General features: G+C 25.4%; 1 protein-coding gene across 1 annotated transcript in view; it reads right to left on the bottom strand.

Moving 5' to 3' along the window:
- LOC112602199 (carbonic anhydrase-related protein 10) overlaps positions 1-25,096 on the bottom strand; it is a 105,410-nt gene that overhangs the window by 55,677 nt on the left and 24,637 nt on the right. The window contains exons 4-5 of the mRNA XM_025350156.1: positions 3,351-3,487; positions 2,527-2,718 (exon numbers count right to left, since the gene is read on the bottom strand). Of these exons, the coding sequence (XP_025205941.1) occupies positions 2,527-2,718; positions 3,351-3,487 (329 nt within the window). The remainder of the gene's footprint in view (positions 1-2,526; positions 2,719-3,350; positions 3,488-25,096) is intronic.

The following is a 25,096-nucleotide window of genomic DNA, read 5'->3' as shown; positions in this document are numbered from 1 at the left end:
TATTATGTTTATTTTACCTAAACTCATCAATATTTTGAAAATTGGATTCCACAATATGTTTTCTCGAGTAACTTTTATATTGTTCAGATTTTACGGTTTACGGAAACAACATTCCACACGGTGGTAATGCGTTCATATAGAAATCGAATTTATACAAGTTCCGGCACGACTATTGGAAAATTATTCAAATGTAAGAGAATATTCGACGAAGGGAGAAACACATTTGAACGATTATGTACGTAAACAGATCTATACGCACATTTGACGAATTTCCGTACAAAATTACATTTAGGAAGTTAAAATCCAATGGTCAATTTATCATTACACCATTCCTGTATACATGATCGTAAAATTCAGGAACTTGCGATTTTGAAATGTTACAAAATTATAACTCAATAACTCTCTGGTTAGAGTAAAATAGCCGTTTCGAAAACAACAGATCCGTCTAAATTATTGAAATTTGTTGTAAAATGAACAAATTATACAAAACAATGATAAGCATGATGTACATTATATGCATATCTGAGGTATGATATGTATTATTATAAACTTTTTATATCTAAACATAACAAACTGAAAATTTCTGAAACATCATCATAATATGAGTTATGTATATTACAGAAATCGCATCTCAGGAAAATAATATTAAATTAACACGAATCAATAAATTAGAATAGATAACAATTTATAGCGAAAATAAACTTATTAATAACGTCTCAATTATTAAATTTACAAAAAATTACGAAATATTATTGTTTGATTTTGTATACAGCAGTACATATTATTAATAAATGTGGTGAATTTGTTTGTATGCGAAACTTTTTATAAGCATCCGATGTAATAAAATTTAAAAAAAAAAATTGTAGAAACCTATTCACACACAATATATTTTGTTTATCTAGACAAGTTTTATACTAAGATTTCATAAATTATCAACACACGGTGTCCTTTTTTAATTAGATATATAGCTAAATATATGCACGTTCGTTATTTGAATTTTTTTTACCCTTTTTTGTGGAGTAAAATAACTTTTCATACTGAAAAACTTCTATGAACTTTTGAAATTACACAGACTTTTATCGAAAGATACAAATTATCGAGTTCAACATCAGAGGTAAAATATCGAGAGAAATAGTCAAAGTTTTTTTTTTTCGTTTAACCGATTAATATGATATCAAATAATAAAAACTAAATTGTTTTGTTCAAATAATAAGAATTAACACATAGGTTGATTCTGTAGAAAATCGTATACATAAATTTAATATAACTCCTTAGATTCACCAATTAGATTTTTCATGATTCGATGATAGACATTTTAAATGTCTGAAACAAATAAAATATGTTAACTTTTCAAAAGTTAACTACGTAAAACGTATAAACTATTATCTAGTAAGAAATCAAATCTACGCGGACTGCTTGATATCAATTAAACACAATATTGCCAATTATCTTAAATCAAATTATATTGAAGCTTTACTTAAACAAAAAAAAAAAAAAAAAAAAAACAAGAAGAAGAAGGAAAAGAATTAAAAATAAAGACACTGGGTGGGAAATGTATTAACATTACTCAGAACTCGGAAGGTGATTACTTCAATATAACACATTCAGAGTCTCTAGTATTACATAATATTATATTAAGGAACTATAAACCCTGCATTTACAATTTGCGTACTGTATACTAAACAAATTATATCCTATAGATCATGCTTATAACTCAAAAATACAATTACTAGATAACGGGTAGTTTTAAATAACAGTTAAAATAATACAATTGTAAAAACCCTCAAAACATTAAGAAAATTATTTTAATTGTGTACTAAAAGTGAAAAGAAAAATCTATAAGTACGTGTAGTATAAATAGTATAATATTTTCTTTTTATCGCCATTTAAAATAAGTTGATCGTGAAAAGTATTGTCTTTTTGTATAATAAAATATTTGATTCATTAAATTATAGTTAAAAAAGTATTATCTAATCGTTCGACGAATAACACTTCGTGATTATTTTTTTTTATTATTATTATTATTATTTTCATAATTATCATGTATAGTTGTTGTGTAACCTATATATTATGTTCACATAGCGAGCCATAAAATGTATAAAAATAAAAACAATTCTGTGAAACCGTATCATATAAATATTTACAGCAGATTCTTTAAATATTGCAATGAAAATAGTTTCAATTAAACCAACAAGTCTCAAAACCTTTATACCTACAATATATTTAAGTCCAAAATATTTCAAAGTATTAATAAATAAATGTTGTGTTTTAAATTTTTATCAGAAGAAATATTAATGTTCATAATATTATATCTTGATACAATTTTTTTTAAAGCTGTATAATATATATATATATATATTTTTTTTTGTTAATTTAATCAAATTTTACCTAAAAATTATTTTACTTAATTTAACAACGTAAAACTTAAGTTAACTGCATTCTGCTTGTGATATATAATCACAACTTAATTTATGTTTTGTTACGTCATGGCTTATTCGAATAAAATATACTAACACAAATACTTACTTCAGCCGGAAACGAGTAACCCTGGATTTTATGTTCAGACCCAAGATTGTTATCAGTGCCAAAGTGTATGTAGAATTCTTGGAATTGATAGCGATAAGTCAGAGGACCTTCGGTGATGTTCAAAACGTATTTCGACTCTTTATCCACTCTGAATACCAAAGATTGTCCAGTGTTTTCGATTGTTCCACTAACCTTTTATGTCAAACAAATTTATTAAAGAACGAATAACCAATGTAATCATTCAAATAACAGAAATTGTTTGATTAAATTTATCATTCAAGAAAGTTTATTGTGTATACCTACAATATGTTATGATTTTTGTAAACTTAATTTTGAAATATAATTTTTGTTCTTATCTGTAGTCAAATTATTTGTTTATAATATGTATTTGTATGTATGTGTATATCACACGGGTAAAAAAAAAGTGTCAAAGAGAACGAAATTAATATAGTCAGCTGAGTTATCAAGACGACAAGACGTTATATATACTGACATATTGCTTTCCGTTTCAAAATCCATTTTTCATAAAAATAATAATAATAATAATAATCGTATATTGTACACACCATATACTATATAGCATATATCTATGGAGTTGTATAGTATATAATATAAATAAATGTAGAAAATGTATACGAAATGTGTACTTCTTGAAAATCCTGATTCCAGACAGATTTTATTATTTTTCCGTCAATCCTTGCATAATATACAAGTATATATATATTTATTTTAAAAAAGAAGTCAGTTGAATATTATATTGCCGTTAAATTGAGCACGATAGCTACAAAAACATCATAGCTGAATATATATGCGTTTACTCTCACTTTGTCTTTATCGATGTGAAGATTTTTCAAAAATGGATCGAACAGCAGTTTATCCGGATCAATGTCAATTGGAGATTGCCGTTTGCCAATCGAGCATAACTTCCACAGTGGATTTAAAACTCCCCAATATTTTGGCCCTGAAAAATAAATTATTTATAAGTATATGTACACAGTCTGTGTTCGATATAAACGAGGTATTCTATATAGTCACACCTCGTACAGCTAAAGAGAGTCCACCTCAAAATTAATTTTATAACTACACAATATCAAATAATAGTTTCCAATTTATAAATTAATGAAATATATATTAACCTTTTACTTTTTTCATTATCGCAATTTACATTTATATGGTAATATAATTATTTTTTTCGAATCATTCAATAATATTTAAATAATACACATTTAGGATGTACATTATATATTATAATTTTACTAAATCTTTCATGTTTTAGGTATTTTATGTTATGTTCATATTATCAAATTTTTATAAGAATAAATGTTATACTTAAGTTCAGTCTATGATTGCAACTACAACCAACAATTACTACATTAAGTTGTTTCGTTACTCTTTTTGTATCTTTAAGAGCATCAACATTCTTACAACTAAAACCTACAAGCACGATAAGAATTTGCTTAAATAACATTTTTCTGAAAAATATTAGTAAAGTATATAATTTACTTTTAATATTTCAAGTAATTTATCAAAATAATAATAATATGAATAAATATAATAAAGTAAGACTGATTGTTTTATTTAAAATTATTACGAAAAAAATCACATTAATTTTCATAAAATAATTTATACATAGGTACTTTTAGAATATTTTATGTTATATATAAACTCTTATATTATAGTCTCTTAACTTCCACCAAAAAACCCATTTCCGTGTCAGTGAAACAAAAGCTTAACATAGTTATTTTGAAATTACACGTCAACATTAATTCACGTTTATTTATATTGTTCTCCTCTGTGTAAAGTCTAATGTGACGAAATATGATCTATTGCTCATTAAAGCACATTGGTGATACTCTCAATATAATATTAAATAAGCAATATGATATTATTTAAAGAAATGTCAACTGTTATTTCCACAATAATTTTCTCTACTAATAATTCGATCGAAATATTTTGCAAATGAAAAAAATAAAAAAAATACATGAATTAAATAATTTAAATATTAAACATCTACAATGTAATATTATTATTTAATATTTATTATAAATAGACAAAGATAATTCCATTATTTTTAGATACATAACAATATGTAATATAAATAATATAGATACAATGTAATACATCAGATATTAGGTACAGATATAAATTCAAGAAATATTGAATTATTTTTTTTTTAATTTATTAAGATATGAATAAATTATTGTTATGTATTTTTTTAGGTTGAAATTCAAGTAAAAAAACATCCAATATCAATGATGTTGAATTTAAAACCTCAATAATGAAAAATAAATAAAAATGACATTGAAACTCTCTCTCTATATATATATATATATATATATATGTATAAGTAGTTATATTGGTACACATAGTATGTATATATGCGTAATCGAAAATATCGCAGTAATTTTACGTTTATAAACTATTCATTTAACATTATTTATAGTATTATCGAGTACATAATTTTAAATTATTTAAGTTGAATCTGAACATTGTAAATTAATAAGTTTTAATGACTGTCAACCTTTAAAATGCAGTCAATCAAAAAATTATTAGAAGTTAAATGTATTTATACGTTTTACGAATAAAATACCTAATAATATATACTCGTATTATGGATTCAGAGAGAAGTAATGAATGTTTCAAACATTTTTATACAATAATGTTTGTGTGTGTGTGTCTAAAGTCACTTAAATAATAAAAAAAAATACTTAAATCTTCAACTTAAAAAGTAGTTTGGATTAATTAATCGGCTCAAGTTACTTTAAAATAAATCCGGAATTTTTCCAAAAAACCCATTTTTGATTAAATTAATTTTATATTTTTGTTGTAACTAAAAATAAATGACTATAGAGACTTGAGTTTGGACTCTAATTATCAATAGACCGTTTAAAAAATTATGTTACCGCACTTATAGAGTTACAATAATAAATTATAAGTGAATAATAAACAATATCTTTGTTGTCTATCTCAATTTTACAATAATTTATATTTTTTATTGGATTTTTTACAATTATAATTTATTGTAAAAATAATAGACAATTTTACTTCAACTGTTGTTTAAATCTCCAAGTTGATAATTACATTTTGATAGCTTTATAACTTATGTGCACCCATTTCTCTGATCATAAATAATATGCCACAAGCAGTTGTATATCTGATCAAAACTAAATTCATTTTGTTTTAATTACAATTATGTTTTTTTTTTCAATGGTTCTCACTTCAAAATATAAACGCTTTCAGTACCAAATGTGTTTACGAAAATTGTTTTATTGCTAATATAAAGAGAAATGGCTATAACAACTTCATGAATAAAATTAAATTTGTGAGTAGTACACAAAATACATTAAATACAGTTGGTGCAGAACTGTTACAATTTAAATAATAAATGATCATCGGTTATACGCTGTCAACAAATATTATGTAAGAACTTGAGTCTACATAATTTTATGTTATTACAAAACAATTTTTAGAAAAAAAGAAAACTTTTTTTTTCAATTTATTAAATTTTCTCATTTTAATCACAATATTTTATTTATTTATTTTTTTATTGCACATTCTAAAACAGGATATTTTTCAATTTCGAAAATTAGTAAATTTGTAATAAGTTTTTAATGTAATACTTGCACCGTTCATTGAATAATTTAAAAAATATTTATACAAAGTTGAAAAAATATAAAACTATTGTCAGATAATTATACGCAATTGAGTAAAAAATATTTTAAAAACAGTTAAACTTTTTGAAATATTAGGTTAAATAGATCATTTTGTATAAATTTCGTACAGTCATAAATCATTTAGTGTTATTAAAAGTGCTTTAAATTATTTAAGAAAAATACAGACACAAAAACCTGCTAAAAATGAGGAAAATGTCTCGCGTTATAAAATGTTATCGCATGACGACGATGACGATAATAATAATAAAACGTTATACGTAGGTAATCTGATGATTTGGAAAATCTCAAGTTCGATCGTTGGTAATACATCTATCAGTGCTTCAGTAAAACGCCGTGCGGTCGTGAACGTGACGTTCGACAAACCCTCAACACCGTGAAATTGAATTGGTCCATTTGCATATAATTTATATACATATACTTAAATATATTATATAAGCACACACACACACACACACATACACATACATATTTGACCCCGCTCGTCACGTCAAACCTCATGTCAACTTAAAGCACTGGTAACGCCGGTGCGACTATCCCTATAGCATACCTGTTTTTCCTACGCCAGTTTTGTTGTACTCTCTTGTACCCAACATTTCGTTCCCCACCTATGTCACATGACGTGCATAAATATAATATAATATGTTCAAAATAAAGTCACCGTTCGAAGGGTAAAACGCGTATAAGACGGTGTGCGTGTTCTGGACGTGGGCTCGTGACGGCCGCCCGATTCGCAGCGTGCCGCCGACGACCGACTTTCAAGCCCACCGGGAAGATTGAATCACAATCATCGACATACCCCTTATGTTATATATATAATACAACGTTTGGAGTCGGTAGAAAACTGTATCAGTTTTTGTTTTCTATAGAAATTTTACTCTTTGTCGTTTTTGTGGCAGGGCCCTGGGCCTCATCAACCTTCATCAGTAACGCGGAAATTTTGTCATTGGTTACCGCATTGCAGACGCTAAAATGTCGCGTATTTTACAACGACTAAAGTCGATAAGATTTTATTTATGTATTAAAATTATCTTGGGATTATGAGCCAATAGAGAATCAATCAATGTTCATTAAAATGTTTATTATTTTAATTCTGTTTTTTGAAATTGTTAAGTATGTACGTAAAATACTTTATTCCCAAATACTTCGATTCTTTAAACCATTTGACAAATAGCGTTTTTTTTTTTTTTTTTATCAAACTCTCTTCCTTCATTGTTCTAACTGTTAATTATTAAACAGATGATTTTTTGAATATTTTTCGTATTTATTGATCACAATTGCTTTGATTAATTTTTAAATTATAATAGGTAAGTAAACATTGTTTGAATATAATAAGTACTAGATTTTCTAGATTAAACATTACAGTATATAATTTATATTTTATGTTATATCAATATTAATTGCTATAATTATTCTTAATAAATAAAGTTTAATAACTCAGAAACTAGTAACTAATTGTTAAAATTCAATTCAAATGCATAAACAATTATAAGAAAAATATAATATGCTAACTATTCATTAACAACAATAAAAAAGGTAATTGAAAAGAAAAAGATTGTATCGTCACAGAATACTCTTTAACTGGTAAACAAAATCTGTAAATATTCAATAAAATATGGTCCTTAAGTATACTTAAAAATGTTATAGTATGACATAAATACATTAAAAGGATAAAAAGAGGGTTAACTCTATACTTGGTAAATTATCCTGTACATAGCATGTATATATAAATATATATATTAAAACGTAACGTAAATGTATATATGCGAGTATTTAACTCCTCTTTGAAGTTTTGTTAAAACCACTACCATTTGATGGACAAAGTTGTTGAAACTTGAAACGCATACAAATACCTACAAATGTAAGTGTGTGAAAATGATTTTTTCAACCCTTAGACCAAATGATATATACATCACTGGACATGCTCGTATCTGATTCAAATATCTTCATATCCGACTGATATAATACGCTAAATTATAATAAAAGGGTTTATAAAGAGAATTTCGGATTGAATAACGATAATATGACCACATCATACGCGACATGAATTGTTCTCGTAAGAATAATTCGAAACGATCTCTGAATATCGAAATGTATTTATGTATACGAATCGACCATTTGGAAATTTTACCATTGTAGTAGTTGTTATACAGCAGATTGGCTTGATATTCGATCAAACGGAGTTTATACCATTGTATTATATTTTTTTTCACTTCGAATTGCATTCAAAAACAGAATGAATATTATAGTATTGACTTAAAACCATATCAAAACATTAAAACATCAAATGACCCTACACCAAATTCCCAACATGAAAAATATACAAACGATTATATAAACATAAGTAGAAGAAAATATTACAACAGCTGCTACCAGTATAAACACTAATTTACAGTATTCATTAATTAAAAATAATAATAAAGAGCGAAATTTTAAGATTAAATATACTTTTATTGGTGTTTAATTTTTTAATATTTAAAATTAATAAATTAACTTTAAATTAAACCCATATAATACTCGTACTTCTAAAAAACAGCATAGGTACTTTTAAAATATAATTTACTTTTTTTTAAATGTTATCAATTTTTAAAAAATGTTGTTACCAATATTGAATACTCATATTTCAAAACAATCAAATATAAAGCCATGCGTTTACAATAACTCACCGCGATGTGTCGAGTTCTGTATATTTAATACGAAAGTACAAAATGTTGACAATATATCAAAAACAAATATAAGTGAATATATTAAATTTGCACATCATCATGATGTTATGAATCCTGGTTAAATTTGTTATTAATTAAATTATTTAATACATTTAAATAGTTAAAATAGAAATAAAAAGGTAAGTAGTTATGATATATAAAGTAATAATAATTAGGTATTGTATTAATAATAATACTGAAACTTTTTTTTCAAATGAAAACAATTATGTAGAACGTTAATTTTCTATTAATAATTAAATTAATATGTATTATATATTATTAAGTCATTATAACAGTGTGCTAGAAAAAAAATAATTTTATTGTTTATTTTTGATACATTTACAGTACCTATATAATATATACCTATTTAATTTTTTTTAGTAAAATTATATTATTAGAATATTCGAAAAGAACACTTTGAGTCACTAAAGTCAATACAAATATTCGTGAAGTCACGTCATTGCAACGAAATTTACTGTAATGATTTTTATTCATAACTTATAATGTACTACAATTTATATATTTCACATTTACTACGGATAAACTATGCTAAAAATTATAAAACGTAGATATAGTACTGTGAGAAAAGGCTGCACACAAGTCGAACAAACGAAAATTCTTGTTTGATGTGGAGAGGAGAGTGGACTGTATCACAAAAACAATAAAAAGAAAGAGTACCAAGGTTGATTAGTTAGGTGATGAGTGCTAGGTTGTCCTTTACAACAGATATGAAAACAAAATAACTTGATAGTTATAAATGAATATCATTTAATGCGCGTCAAAAACGAAAAGAACAATTAGATATACAAATGATCAGTAAAAGAAACAAAAAAATATAAACTTAATGGATAACAAAACATAATAACATGACAGTTACTATTACAACAACTAATAATATAATAATAATGAAAAATTGCGTACAACCTGATTGTTGTTGATGGAGACTTGTCGGTGGTGATGATTGTTCGGACGACCGAAAAAGAAAAGAAAATATTAAAAACAAAAAAAAAAATGGCGGTATTGCCGACGAACGTGCACACTGGACCAATGTACGGTAAAAAAGAAAACAATGACAACTGCGACCGGGGCGACGACGGATCGCCTAGACGCGCGATATCGTCCCCCACACAAGGGGGTACAAAGGTCAGAATTGTGCGTCGCGTCCGAAACGCGTTTCAGCACAACGTTGCCACACGGGGTGTTGTGGCAACGCCGAAATAGACTGGAAGAAATTGGTTTTGTATCCAACAAGTACGTTGGTTAGTAAATCACATACCAAACAACACAAAACACATGCAGATACTCAAAATCGAGTCAAGATCAAGAACCCTTAAAACCAGCCGTCAGACCACTACCTGTACAATTATTCTAGTATGAATAATTTTGAATCTAGGTGATAATTGTATCACTTTATAGCATTATAGTTATACTGTAGAATATACACGTCTAATTAAATTCGACATTAGGGTCTCTAGATCATCATCACGTTAACCGTCCGCTCCGTTATTAAGAGTTACAAAAATTATTTTAATATAATGGTTCAACGAGTAACAAAACTGTTTAAAGTTTCAAATAATAAAGACTAAAAAATACTCGCGATATTATGTGATAAATACTGCTAAGTGCGCTAAAAATATACAAATACCAAATAATGTAATGTTGAAACATTTATGTGGTCGAAATGTTTTTTTTTTACTATTATTATTATTTTATTTTATTCTGTACATTATCCACCCGAAGAAACATTATAACGACCGTTCTCCCATAACTTGTAATAAAAACTGCCACCATGTAATTTCGTTTAGTGAATATTGCTCAGGAAATATTTGTATTTACGATATAAACATCCCGACGCGTTTCGGTTTATATGGCTCGAATAATAATAATATAATTTTGTTTATTTACTTTTTTCTATATTCTTCCGCTGAGTCGAGTAAAGCACGTTTGGTTCAGTTAAAAAAACTTATTGAAAAATCTCGACCAGAAACACCAATAACATTAATTTATATGCAAAAATGTTAAATTGTCAATTTATAATATTTAATCTTTTTTTTCTTATAACATATTACTACAGTTAAACACAAATTTAAAATTATTTTATTACTTTAAACGAAGGTTATATTATAAAGATTGTCCATCAGAAAGTAAATTATCGTTTGTGTCGTTACATAAAACTCATTACATTGTTTTAACTAAATATTTTTATTCTTAATCTTATATATAATGAATTATAATAAATTTTTGTACTCTACATTTTTAAAATAGAGATCGTTTTCTGACTTAAGCCTATAAAAAAATATTTGAGGTTATCTTAGTTTAAGAACATTTTTAAATGCATTAATATATATGCATTGAATCTTTGTTAGTAGGGAGAATTAATTCATAAATTTTCAATAATGACATCCAGGAGAAAAGATATTTAAATAAAAAATAATTAAATTAATTACGGTTTGATGACAGTGTGCAATTTTTTTATTCTCTCTGTCAATCAATAAATTGATTATATGAATATTTAATATGCATATTACATATTATATCATATACAAGTATATCATAATAATAATCAAGATTTTAACTTTGACTTCACAAACATATTATACTATACATCAATATTTACAGTGTATATGCAAGTGCACAGTAAATTTAAAAAAAGCGTCACAGGGGCGTATGAAATATTGAAATTGTCGCCATTTGTACTGGGAACTTGTGAATAATAAATAAATATAGATAATTCATGTACATCGTACCTTCAAGTGTAACCAAGCGCATAATTCTTTTGAAACGTGTAGCGCGATTTGTCTGGTTTTCAAGACTCGTACTACACAACACTGTACTGCTATACACACTTGCGGAAATCTATTAGGTCGATAAGATTTTTGTGAGTTGGACAGAGGTGAAGAAAAAATGAATGGCGATTTTCGTTGTCGAACGAATAATGAAAAAATGACCGACAGAAAAATCAAGGTTTCCCGCGAGTTTACTTGTATACACAATAGTATAAACGATGGTCGCTTGTCGTTTATACAGTCTCGCCAATTGCCATAGCTTCAAGTTTGTAAATCCCAGTAAATGGAATTAGCGGATGAGCAGAAAGTATAAATTCGGTGAAATTCAATGGTGCTCTAAACTCACTCTGTCCAACTGTAGAACGCACAAGTCAATACGACCGCTGACCAAATTAGTGTTCACGGTATACTTGTGGTAAGCTGCAGACAACCCTAATATTTCTTGTGTGTATCTTTGTCTCATTAAATTATGATCAACACTATCCATTTCGCGACCAACCGATTCTGGCTATTTTAATGATGTATTTATTTATTTATTTTTATTTTTGCGAATGCCTTTGTGAACTGGTTGATTGTTTTGTCAATATTGTAAACACTTATAATCTCGAAAAGTATCAATGTTGTGAAAAATAGTTTTTTATATAATTTGATTCATTGCAAAATAACATTTTTTTTTTTTTCAAAACAAATATTTTTACCTAATTAATAATTGTTATCGTTATCTCTTTCTGAATTCGTATTTTACTATAGTGTTGTGCTGAAAATCAAAATGGAAGAGCGAGTCTTTATCTTCTATAGCCTCATATGCCGATCATTTCCTGAGAATTACGCACTAAGTGGCATACCAAGGTAGGATACGCAATGTCACCTTAATTATTCACAAATTTTTGTATAGTTTCATATGTTTCTACGACTATAATTTAGAACTTTTGAGTTTACATACTATTAAAGTATAAGCAATTAAAATTTATAAAAAAGCTATAAAAAATAATAGTAAAGTAAGGTAATTTAAATATAATACTGTAAAATATAAATATTACCAAGTATCTATTAACAACTAAGGCTTATAAATCTAACAAAATGTAAACTTGAAGAGTTATTTAGAAATTAGAATTTATTATAATTCCGTATCATAATACAATGGAGAAATTTAGTAAATCCGATGAAAGCTTTGATAAAATAATCAAAATAGTACTGTATTATTTGATTCGCTGCTCTAAAAGTTGACTGTATTTTGATGAATATCAAAGGATGTTTATGTATGTTTATTAAATAAGTGTGTGAATAATCTTACTGCTTGTATGTATTTATTTAGAGTTTTTTATAGCATAAAAGCTAAAATAATTCAAAATATACATACTTATTTTGATTTTAATACGTCAAACTTTTTAGAAAAAAAAACACTAAATTATTAAAAGTAGACGGGGGAGGGGGGAGTTTTCCTTTGATAAACAAAAGTTTATATTTCACAAAGCACTCATAAAGTAATACAAAAAATTTCAAAAATTTTAAAATATGGTCTTAAAGTATATTTAAAAATTCTAAAAAATCAAATCCTAAGTCCCTGAATAGGTGTATTATTGGTTAAAAAAAAGAGTGAGTATGCTTGATAAATCACATTAAAATAAATCAAAGTTTACACTATAAATATTAAATGGCTAAATTTAAATTAATTTAAATACATTTAAGAATTAAATGTAGGGTTGTTTATCACCAGTCTTAGAGAACCAATAGCTATGTTATTGATGTTTTTAAATGAAACATAAAAATGACTAGTGGTCTAAGACAAATAGTTTTGTTTCTAAAAAATATGTCAATAGTGCAAAGGCAGACAACTAAATTTTATAAGTTTTAAAAGTACTTTAAAAACCCAAAACTCAGATTTTTAATAAATACATTATTAAAGGATATTATTAAAAGTGATGAGTATACTTGATGAATAATAATGTATATGAACAAGCAATAAGATGTTATTATCCGCTATTTGGTACGAAATAGTTATAACTGTAGTGCTCATGAGTTCGATTTTAATCAGAAAAATGTTAGATTGTTGTTTCTAAAAATTACTGAATTGTATATTAAAATAGCATCAATAATATAATAGTTATACAACCACGAATGAGGATATCATCTGTATGAAAAAATAAAAAGAAACAATAACTGTGCGCGAATCCGATAACTATGATTAGCAGATTAAGTGGCGTGCGTAAAAGTTCATGCACCTAGGTAACAGTTGTAATTTAAAACCAAAATTACTCTAATGCGACCGAATCGCTGCGAAAATTATTACGTCCAATATCCGAACGATGGTTCATATTTCAGTCAATTAGTCGACTGCATATCATAATGCAGTATATATATTAATATATCGATATAATAAATTACTATCAAATGTGATAGAGTACGCCACGAAAACAATATAACATCACACAACTATTACCACTACGTAAAACGAATATACCACAACGGGAAGCACGATACATGAATAATAATAATAATACATTACAATTATTTATTTATATTATATAGACAGACGATTATTATTTAGGTGGGTACACAGACCGTGCACTAAAATAAAATACTATAATTACTTATATGTATAGAGTCAAAACAGTTGTTACATGTGGCATTGATGGATATGCTAGTGGTTAAAAATGTCCGTTATCGAATGTTTTACTGAACATGTAGGATTTAAATCTAGATTATATATATTTATTGTATAGAAACAATAACAAAATATTAGTCAATATGGTATATTGTTCCTGAAGAATAAATTACGTCATAAAAATATATACCGTATGCCCAAATTATACTCTTACAAAATGTTGTTGAAGGTTCAAAAGCATACGCGTATACTCTTTGGTAATCATTCGTAAAAAAAAAATCGTTAACCCCGAAAATGTACTCTATCGGGCTTTTTACTAAAATCGAAAATACGATTAATTATAAATTTCGTCAAAATTGATATATTTTATTCAATAAAATAAATTAACTAGTTTTTATTGTATTTGTACAAATTATTCATTTTAGTTTTATAAGTTCCTTACATAAATTTGAAAAAAAATCTATTATAATATTTAAATTGTATTTGTGAAGATTGTTATCTTTCTCCCTCCAGTTAACTACGATAATGTATCCTTATTCAGACATTCAACGACTTTAAAAACAATTATAATTTAATTATGTTTGGTTATAGTTAGTTATAGTTAGTATATCACGGCCCACGGATTATAAAGAAATATGCTGAGCAAACCACACTTATTTTGTTTGGCTAAACGGAAAAACGTAGCGTCGTTTAATATTAACCTTACAATAATTGTAATCATCGTACATAAGAACATGGTTTAAATATATTCTATGAATACATGCACTTAAAAAATGTATGAATAAACTATTAACTTAAACCTGCTATAATTGTACTAAGTCGGTGCTATGTAACTTCATTAAACGATTAAGTTTACCATTATATTATTATCAAAAAAAAAACACAAACATAAATCAAAATACTTAATTAGTATGTTAAAGCTATAAATGTATACGTACGAGAAGTCATCAAATTAATATCATCCATTTCTCAAAATTCTAAAATTATTATAAAAGTATAATGCGGCACCACTTATTAAAAATATCTATCTAACAAACAAAGATTAATATATATTATTTAATCAATGATTTATCATATCAAAGGTCTAACTAATTTTGTTTTTATTCATAGGTTTTTATATTTAAAAAAATAAAAGAGTTAATTGTATGAACTTTAATAGATACAAATACCATATTTTAATATCACCTAAGTCCTAAGCAGGCGAGTCTAAATAAAAATTATATATATTTTTATTTTAATAATAAGATTCCTGTTTTTATATACCTAATCCACATATGTTTTTAGTAAATGACAGTGAGACTTTAGAGGGAAAATAGGGTTGGAGAGATAAGATTTAATAAATCGACAAGAATCAAATCCAGTAGATATGACAGAATATTCTGAAATTTTTTTGACGGCATTATATGTAATGTTTTAGTGTATAATTATTATATTATATTGGACTGTAAAAATTCCATTAAAACAAAATCTTTGCTCAATACTTGTTAAAACTGGTGTAATGTAAATAATTTTTTTTACATTTTTCAACGTAACTGTGCACCGATTGATCAACAAAATATTTCAGCGAAAATAAATAATAAAAACTACCATTTAATTGTTTATCAGTGAACAAAATAAAAGGGTCATGAATGTTTTAAATAATGATTGAAGATTAATAGTTAGTAGACTTTAGCATGCTAATGATATTGTTTCAGTATCGGATTGGTAACATTTTTGTTCACCCCACGAATGAAAATCGAATTTTTGATAAACACCTGTCGGTTTGGTCAGGAAATACGAGGTCGGGGATTTATGTGGTTAATGATCCGTGAACAACGTTTTCAAACATAATAATAGTTGGTACATGCAATAATAATTCATCGGTTTGATTTAACAGTGACCCGCATAAAAAGAGAATAATAAATTTTTTCATTTTAACCGCAGCAATAATGAATATTTACGTAGGTTATTGAATCCTTTCTTTATTCCTTTGGACAAAATAAAAATGGGGAGAAATGCAAAGGACTGAAAAACGATTTGTATATAAATGTACATAATATACGTGTATGGATATAAATGTAATCAATATAACAATGCCGAAAATGATATTATATGGGTTTTAAAGAGCAAATTAACAAAACTATAACCATAAACAGAATTGTATTGTTATTGAGATGGTTTTTAAATAGACGGCAGTAAGAAAAAGTTTAATAAAATCTATTGATTTTATATATTTTGAATACATTACTAAAAAGCATTTGTGCGAATTCGTCTATTAAAATACAATTAGGTTTAGGTATAATGTTAGATTTTAACTATTTGGTATTTAAAAACGAATTTGAAATAGATTTTTTCAATATTGAAAATGTTATATTTTATTCTCAACAAATTTTAATATACAGTCGAATTCGTTTATTATGATGCTGTATATAACGATATTCCGAGTAAAACGATTCCAAGCAGTATATTTGGTTGGTTTTATATCTTATGTGTAGTTACTTTTTATAATCCGGATATAACCAAGTTCGGTTATAACGATCAGAATCTCTAGGTCCCTTGAAGATCGTTATAAGCGAATTTGACTGTAATTTAAAACTTAGATACCTACTTATATACTAATCTTTAAATATATGAGTACACCAGAGTAACCATGAAATATTTATGTAAAATCATTAAATATACATGAATGTGTCATGTATTTAAAATGTATAACTCTGTATAACTTACAACTTTGTTCACTAAAACCTTTCGTGTGAAGGGTATTTCGAAAAAATAATTTGATTTTCAGAAAACCAATTAATTCACTTAGAGCCATAAATGCATTTAAAAAATGATTTTTTTCACGTTTAATTACATTTCATTAGTTTTTTTGTTTAATTATATATATAATATATATTACCTAGTTCTCATATACAAGTATAATATTTGATTAGTGATTAATTTTTAACTAATCTATAAGTCAAAAGCTAGAAACATAGGGGTGTGTTGGAAAGTTTAAAAAGTATATTCAAAGACGTTTTGTGCTTCATCTGATAGAAATTAGTTGCCTTCATTTTATACAGTAAGAAAAGGTCGAGAATTAAGACTTTATTCGGCTGGAAATCGCTTGTGGGCTTTTTGAGTTGTTCAATTTGTACATCGTTTTAATTCAACAAAATCTGCGGTAGAAGTTCGGGTCTCAAACTTTGAAACTCGACATGCATGTCTAACTTAAAGACGTGCCTGCTATGTATGAAGTCACTGATAATATTATATTTCATAATTATTATAAGCTATAATACATATATATTTTGTATAGTTTGCTCTAATTTGGAGTTGTGAATTTTATTTTCATTAATTTTATTTATTTTGTTTTATACATTTTTTTTTTTTTTTTTTAATGTCAATAAGCGTACTAATTTAATTGAAAATAGATCATTCTATCGGTAATATTCTTTAATTCTGTAATATTTTTCAGTCAACTTCACACTTCCAATTATCTTATTTTACTATGGCATTATTTTTAGTCTTTTTATTATCGTTTGGATTGTCATTTTACACTATAATTGTTTCAAAGTATTCTTCCAAATGGATTTCACAATTATTTTTTATTTTTTTTTTATGTTATACAGTTATAATAGCTGATAGATTTTTGTTATTTCGATAGAATTCACTTTTTAACAATTGTATAGTTCCTTATATATTTTAAAACGATTTTAGTTATTTTCTGATGAACGAATTTTACTTGACCTTAAGTATTTCTATGTATTAAGGAATAAGTAGATTAAGTAATACTTTTTTATAAAATAAAATAGTCGTTTTTTATCAAATTCCACCTTCTAGTATTTGAAAATTTTTCTATATTATGTAATATTATATTATTTTTGATTAATGAATATACCTTAAATATTCTTATTTATTGTTATTAGTATTTATACACCAAAATGTATAGCTAGATGGAATTACACACTAGATAAATTATATTTATTTTATGTAATCATGAAAATTTTAAAACGGTCTTCATACAATGGGTTCACTAAAAAAGTTTTTATTTTAAATTTATGTGAATATATTGTAAGTAGTTAATAAATTTAAAAAATAATTATATATTTTTTCTGTAGATTGTCAATTTATTTATTTGGCACTCTCATTATTTGTTCATACAAAGTTACATTTAGCCATTTTCTAACATTAAGTAAATACTAAATAAACATACTATTAAATATTTATTTATTGAGCTAGCTTTTATATAATATTTAGTTTAGCTAATTGATTTAAAAAAAGAATTAAAGACAAATATACAAAATTAATTTAAAAATAATTTATACGTTTTACATGATTTTTTTTAATAAAATATAATATATATATATATATATATATATATATATATATATATATACTTAGTATCATATTTAAAATAACTTTAATGTTCTTTTGAAAAGATAAATATATAAAAACGAACAGACACACGTAGCAGTTAATTTAAATCAAAGATTTGAATCGATTTATTTAAAACTAATTAATACGTAATACCTACCCGTTTATACTCTAACATAATGTGTAACTTACCGAATCACTCAAACTTTATCATGCGATAACATGTTATAACACTCTGTAGCTATGTGAAAACATTATGATTCTAAAAATAGTAAATACATACAAAAAATTTGGTTAATAATTATTAATTTCATTAATCTATTTATTTTGATAATGACTTTCAGAAAAAAAATAACACTTAAAACTGACACATATCAAGAATAAATTTAAAGTTTTTCGCGGTATTATTTAATTTTAAAGAATTAATAGTTTTTTATAAGTACCAAATAAAAATTATAGCTGTTTTATAAATGGTTATTGGTTATGATCTGAACGAAATGAAAAGTAAATCGAATCTAACAAATGATTTTATCAACAAAAAATAACATCCATTGTAAAATAAATATTAGGTATTAGTATCGAAATATATTGTACATACTTATAAGATATTCATATTGTATCTAATATAGTAAGTATCAAATAACGTAATGAATTTAAAATAATAAAGTATGACATTAAACAAGTGACAATAATATATGCTGTCGTACTATAAGACAATATATATATTATGATCATATTTGTTTACAAATACAATATAACTGCAATAAAATAAAATAATATTTTTTTTCAATAATTTAAATGGAACAATGTATACAATACAGTAAAAATGGTAATTTTTTTTTATCACTAACTTTTTTTTTCTTGATAAATTTATTGATGTACAACTCTAGTATTATGTAATACATAATTATACCTATTAAAGATATATTGTCATAATTTATAAATTTTAATAGCATACATTTATACTAACAATTGACGTATATTATCAAAACCAAATATGATCATTATTAAATAATTTATGCCGTCATAACTTAAATATATTTTTCTTTGACAAACGATAATAATGTTAATATTTTATACGAATAAAAATTTCAGTCAGTTGAATAAAGTTCTTTGATTTGATTATTTTTAAATCCAAAGCTCGCCGAACTGATGTTATTAAAAAGGTTTTCCGATATGACAGTTATGACAGGGGCGGGCAGGAGGTCGAAAAAATACTAACTAAATAAATAACAATGTAGATATTAAAAGAATGAAAAGTGAAACACATTAAACATTTATGTTGTACTAATGCAAACGCAAATCAATGTAAAACGTTCGCCATTTGAGGATTTCGAGTATAATATAATTTCACCAGTTTAAAAAATATCCTATTGTGTAACACAAACAGTTCCAATGACGGCAATGACCAAAGTATAGTTGGACGGTCACGATTTGTGGGGGTGGTAGAATCTGAATTTTATTGACCGTTATCTTAAAACCATTTAAAGTATCCACGTATATACGAATGTGTATAGCGAAAAAAACATATCCTGCTAGTCTCATCGAACTTTTATGACTCATACATTGTTATTATCGTCAAAAAAAAAAAATAAATATAAGTCATAACTTTTGGCAGGGCATTGAGAACGTTTATAGCCAACTATAAAAACCGTTACTAACTGGACCATGTTTAGAACTGGGTAAGAAATATGTGAATTTTTGCTGTATTGACAAATCCAAAATCGTACATTTATTCGGCAACGCATAGATAAATTACTGATAGTTGCGCCTATCACATAGACAAAATCTGTTGTTAATTGAAAATTTGTTTTATTTTTAATCTTTTTGTCTAGATGTTAAACTAACTCTACACAAATTTAAAATTGAACTGTAATGGAGCGTCATTATTATCATTATTAATCAACATAATACTTAATATTTCTATTATTTAACATTATGTAATTTAAGTTGAAATTGAATTTTTTTTAAAACATTACTTTTTAGACTTTAAGTATTACTGAACAAAAATAGCATGTCATTAAAAATATAATTTCTAAATATAAAACTGGTGGGTACCAAAGAAATTATATTTATAAGTACGAACGATCTCAAATGTACTTTCATAAATAAAAAGGATTCAAAACTTAATAACCCATATCTAGAAAACATTTTATAGGCTATAGCTAGGTATAAAATATATTACGACTTAACTTAAAATTGTTATTAAAACATTATTATGTAGGTACTTAATTTGTTCTAATAATAAAAAAAAAAAGTTTGAAGCTATAAGAAAGTATCCTATAATAAGTTCAATAATCTTTAATAAAAAATCAATTTTATTAATACCAAAGATGATCCCAGCCATTAATTTAAAACAATTTCAATTTAAACTTGTATTATTCCCACCACGCCAATAATATTAAGGTAATATTTTTATTTTTCCTTTTTTTTTTTTTTATGATTTTTATGCATCCCGGACAGCGTCACCAGCGTAAAGTAAAATTGCAATTGTAAACATAACAGCAATGTGTGACCGGAATACATTTGCTGTATTCTGATCCTTTTCGTAAAAACAAATACAATAACAACTTGGATGTTTGTTTATAATTTGCAGATCTATAAGTTGGTATGTTGACTTTGGCTTGTATTCTATTTTTCTCAGTCATGATTGAAAATATAAGCGGATTATCAATCTGTGGTACTTGAACGTGAACAAATTATACGTTACTTTTTATTCATACATTTTCTGTATTGTATAAATGTAAATGTATTTTTGCCAAGTTTTCGATTTATTTGATCCAAAATTGATATATTTTAGATATGTATACTTATATGAATTAAAGTAACTATTCAACACACCAAAAGTAGAGTACCAAAATTTACACGTTCATGAATGCATGATCACAAGAAATAATTTTTTATTTTAAGTATTTCTAATAGCAGTTCTCTACTTTAAACTCAATTGTATGTTTTCTAACACCGAAATTTACGCAAATAAGCTAAATAACGGTGATATTTTTCTTTACGTCTAAATTCTACAGGGATTTTATTGAACTATAAATTGGATATAAACCCTATTACACTTTATTTGGAATGCGGATTAACAATCCAATCGTAGTTCAATCTTATACCGACAAACTTGCTGCAGGCACTGTCTTTGTAATGGTTCACCTCTAAAATAGGTCATAATAAATTCTCTTAAAATAACTAACCCGATACCTACTCAGAATTCTGAAATGAAAAACTAAATGAATGAAAACAAGTATATTCAGCGAATTTACCCAAAACAATAGCAGTCTATCGTCTTAACGTTTTCAATAGTGAGCACAAAAAGTCACGGCCGTGATTAGAAACCTTAACGTTCCTGAAACACGGCACGTCGGACAAGCATTAGATATGCTTAGGATAGAAAAGTAACAAGTACACAATTGTCAAGCAATTTACTGAAAGTACTTAGTTTACAGTCCGATTCTAGTAAATCAGTTCTAGTAGAGTGCTGAAACGACTACGGTATTTTATTTATTTGTTTGTTTGTTTGTTTTTTTTTTTTTCATTTCACGGAAAGTTTTATTGCTGGGAATAAAAATAATGAAACTTCAAGTCACGTAGCATTTTTTTTCTAATTATGTTTTCTCTGTAAATTTGCCAAACATATAAAATAATAAAATTGTAGTCGTTTTATGCTTCAAGCATAAATTCTACTATACACAAACTCGACATAAAACTACAATCGTCTACCCCAAACCTTAATAACTCGAAGAAGCGGGAAAAATCTAAAACTACATTCCTTTTGATATTATCTGATTGCAAACCGATCCCATCGTCAACGAGGTAATAAATTCTTAATGTTTTCACCGACCACCGAATAAAAATTATTTAAGATTTATTTTGCACACAAACGAAAAGCTAAAACTTCGTCGTTAAAATGACCAAAAGGGTTTTGACACTTTTACGATATTTTTATGACTTTTCGTTAATAAAGTGAAAAAATAACGTTTATACTATTGACAATTGATAATTTTATGAATAATAAAACTTAAAATCAAATCAATACGTATCAGCAGGACGACAATGATATCATGTTTTTCCGTAACAAAAACGGTGTGGAATGTTATTTAATCGTGCTAGAAAAAGTTTTAGATAATATAACTGTTGTACCCCATATTACATTTTCTTATTAATATTTGCTATTTGGTGTGTATTTTGAATAATTACTCATTATTAAATTATCGAGTAATTATTTTCTTATCATAGTCCTTCGTTATAATTTCAAAGTTTATTTATGAGGGAAATTCACGAGCGTATAAGCAAACTGCTTTGAAGTATTCAAGAACGTAATTGGATACGTCATTTAAAGCTGAAAACTTTAAATGCGTTTAATAAATCCACGAACCCTAGTCTAATACTTAATACTTATTGCACAGTTGTTAATGATACTCCGAAATATTTAAAGCGTTCTTCTTGACATGAATATGCAAATCATTTTATTTTTGTTGTTCATATTTTATATTTGTATATTATTTATAACCATAGATATTTTTAAAAACTACGTATGTTATACATTTAAATATTTCGTAAAATACATACTATAGTTTGGTAGATTATTAGAAAATCACTTGTTCTATAAATATTTTAATTTCTCTTATTTTTGTTATCACATGCTAAACAATTTTTCCGATTATTTTTCTGAGTAAATATATTCCACATACTAGTAGTTGCACCTATAATAACGTAATCATGTAAAAATCTGAGCATCAAATATCTCTCATAGCTATTTTTTTTTTTTTTTTTTAGTGTACAAACTTTTGAAACAAAATTAAAATGATAAAAACGTTATTCATATTTCATGTTATAAAATATAAATATGTTATTTTAATACATAATATCTTTAAATTTATACTCTTTCCGCGAAAATAATTCCTATTCTACAGCCTTAGCATGTTGACCAAATATTTTTCCTTATGTACCCCTACAACTAATAATTACGCCACTGAGATACACCGACTAAATAAATACACTATTATAACATATTTCAAATCTATATTTATTTTTAGACAATTGAATATACTAATACATTTTAATGAGCTATAGTTGTATAATATATTAGTATATTATGTATTATTAATATAATATTATGATGAAAGTGATCTTCCAAAATTTAATACTTACTAATAACTTTTAAAATAGTTTTGTTGCTAGACACCATATTATCATATTATTTGAAATAGAGATAAAGTACATATTATAAATCAACATGAAAATATTACTGTTATACATCATACATTCCCTTTCTATTTTTTTTTTTTTTTTAGTGTAACAATGAAAAAAACTATACATTTTCGTGTATGTTCACATTATCTTCACTGTAGTACAAAATTTACGGTACTTTTTGAATAAACCATTTTATGAATATGATTTCAGGAAATAATGTATGTGATCAAACTATAACTGTCAAGCATAAAATACTGAATAAAGTTTTGATAAGATGAAAGGTGATACTCAAAACATTTTTTGGACTTGTGGTTAAAATTTAAAATATCGAATGAAATAACAAAAGTTGTATTTCACTACTTGTATAAAAATAATATTACACCCACAAAATAATAAAATTAATTTACACAGATAGTATCAAACATGTCTGTTTTCGTATTATAAAAGAAATACAAAAATCATACGCTTCGCCAATAATATATATTATACATACGATTTTATACTAAACTTCTACTTAAACAATATATATGATGACTAATACAATATATTATACTCATATATACAACGAATATTAAATTATCACAAAAATATATGTTTCTCTAGTAAGTAGATATTAAAAAATAAATTATTAATATAATAATATACCGTATATAAAATAATAATTTAATAATGTATTATACAGTATAATATTAAATGAAATAGGTTCATAATATTATGATGCATCTTTGTGTAGATAGTAGGTATAATTTAATTTATATACATTATATTTTTAAAATCTATTTACTGTACCTATATAACTTTTTTGAGTTTTGTCACTTTAAAATTATTTTTGACGTTTAATTTATTTATTTTATGTTAACGTATTTGAGGTAACAGGTAATGTGCAAATTATCTTTTGTAAAAATATTTGGTATCATAATAAAACAATTTTTTGCGTAGACGTGTAGTAATGAACTATAAAAAATTATTTTAGTTTGTCAATAATAGTCATTGTTCTTTTTCTAATTTGTGAACTCATACTATTATATTTTATTGAGGTATGATAGTAATAACTAAGAAGTATATAATAACTGCAGTTATTTTTTTAATTAAATATATAATATTATCTAATAAATATATAAAATATATAAATAATAAAATGTTTAAATGAAAATTTTTGTTTTTGTTTTTAATTTATTCGAGTTATAACTTATATCAAGTAACAATAACTTTAATTTGATCATTGTTATTTGTTTCACATAATACTGTATAAAATGAGTGTACTTTTAAACAACT

The sequence above is a fragment of the Melanaphis sacchari genome, unplaced genomic scaffold (genome assembly GCF_002803265.2).
Source record: "Melanaphis sacchari strain LSU unplaced genomic scaffold, SCAv2.0 Contig84_pilon_pilon, whole genome shotgun sequence".
NCBI lineage: Eukaryota > Metazoa > Arthropoda > Insecta > Hemiptera > Aphididae > Melanaphis > Melanaphis sacchari.
The sequence above is the reverse complement of the archived record's forward strand: the minus strand, read 5'-3'. Positions and strand labels throughout refer to the sequence as shown.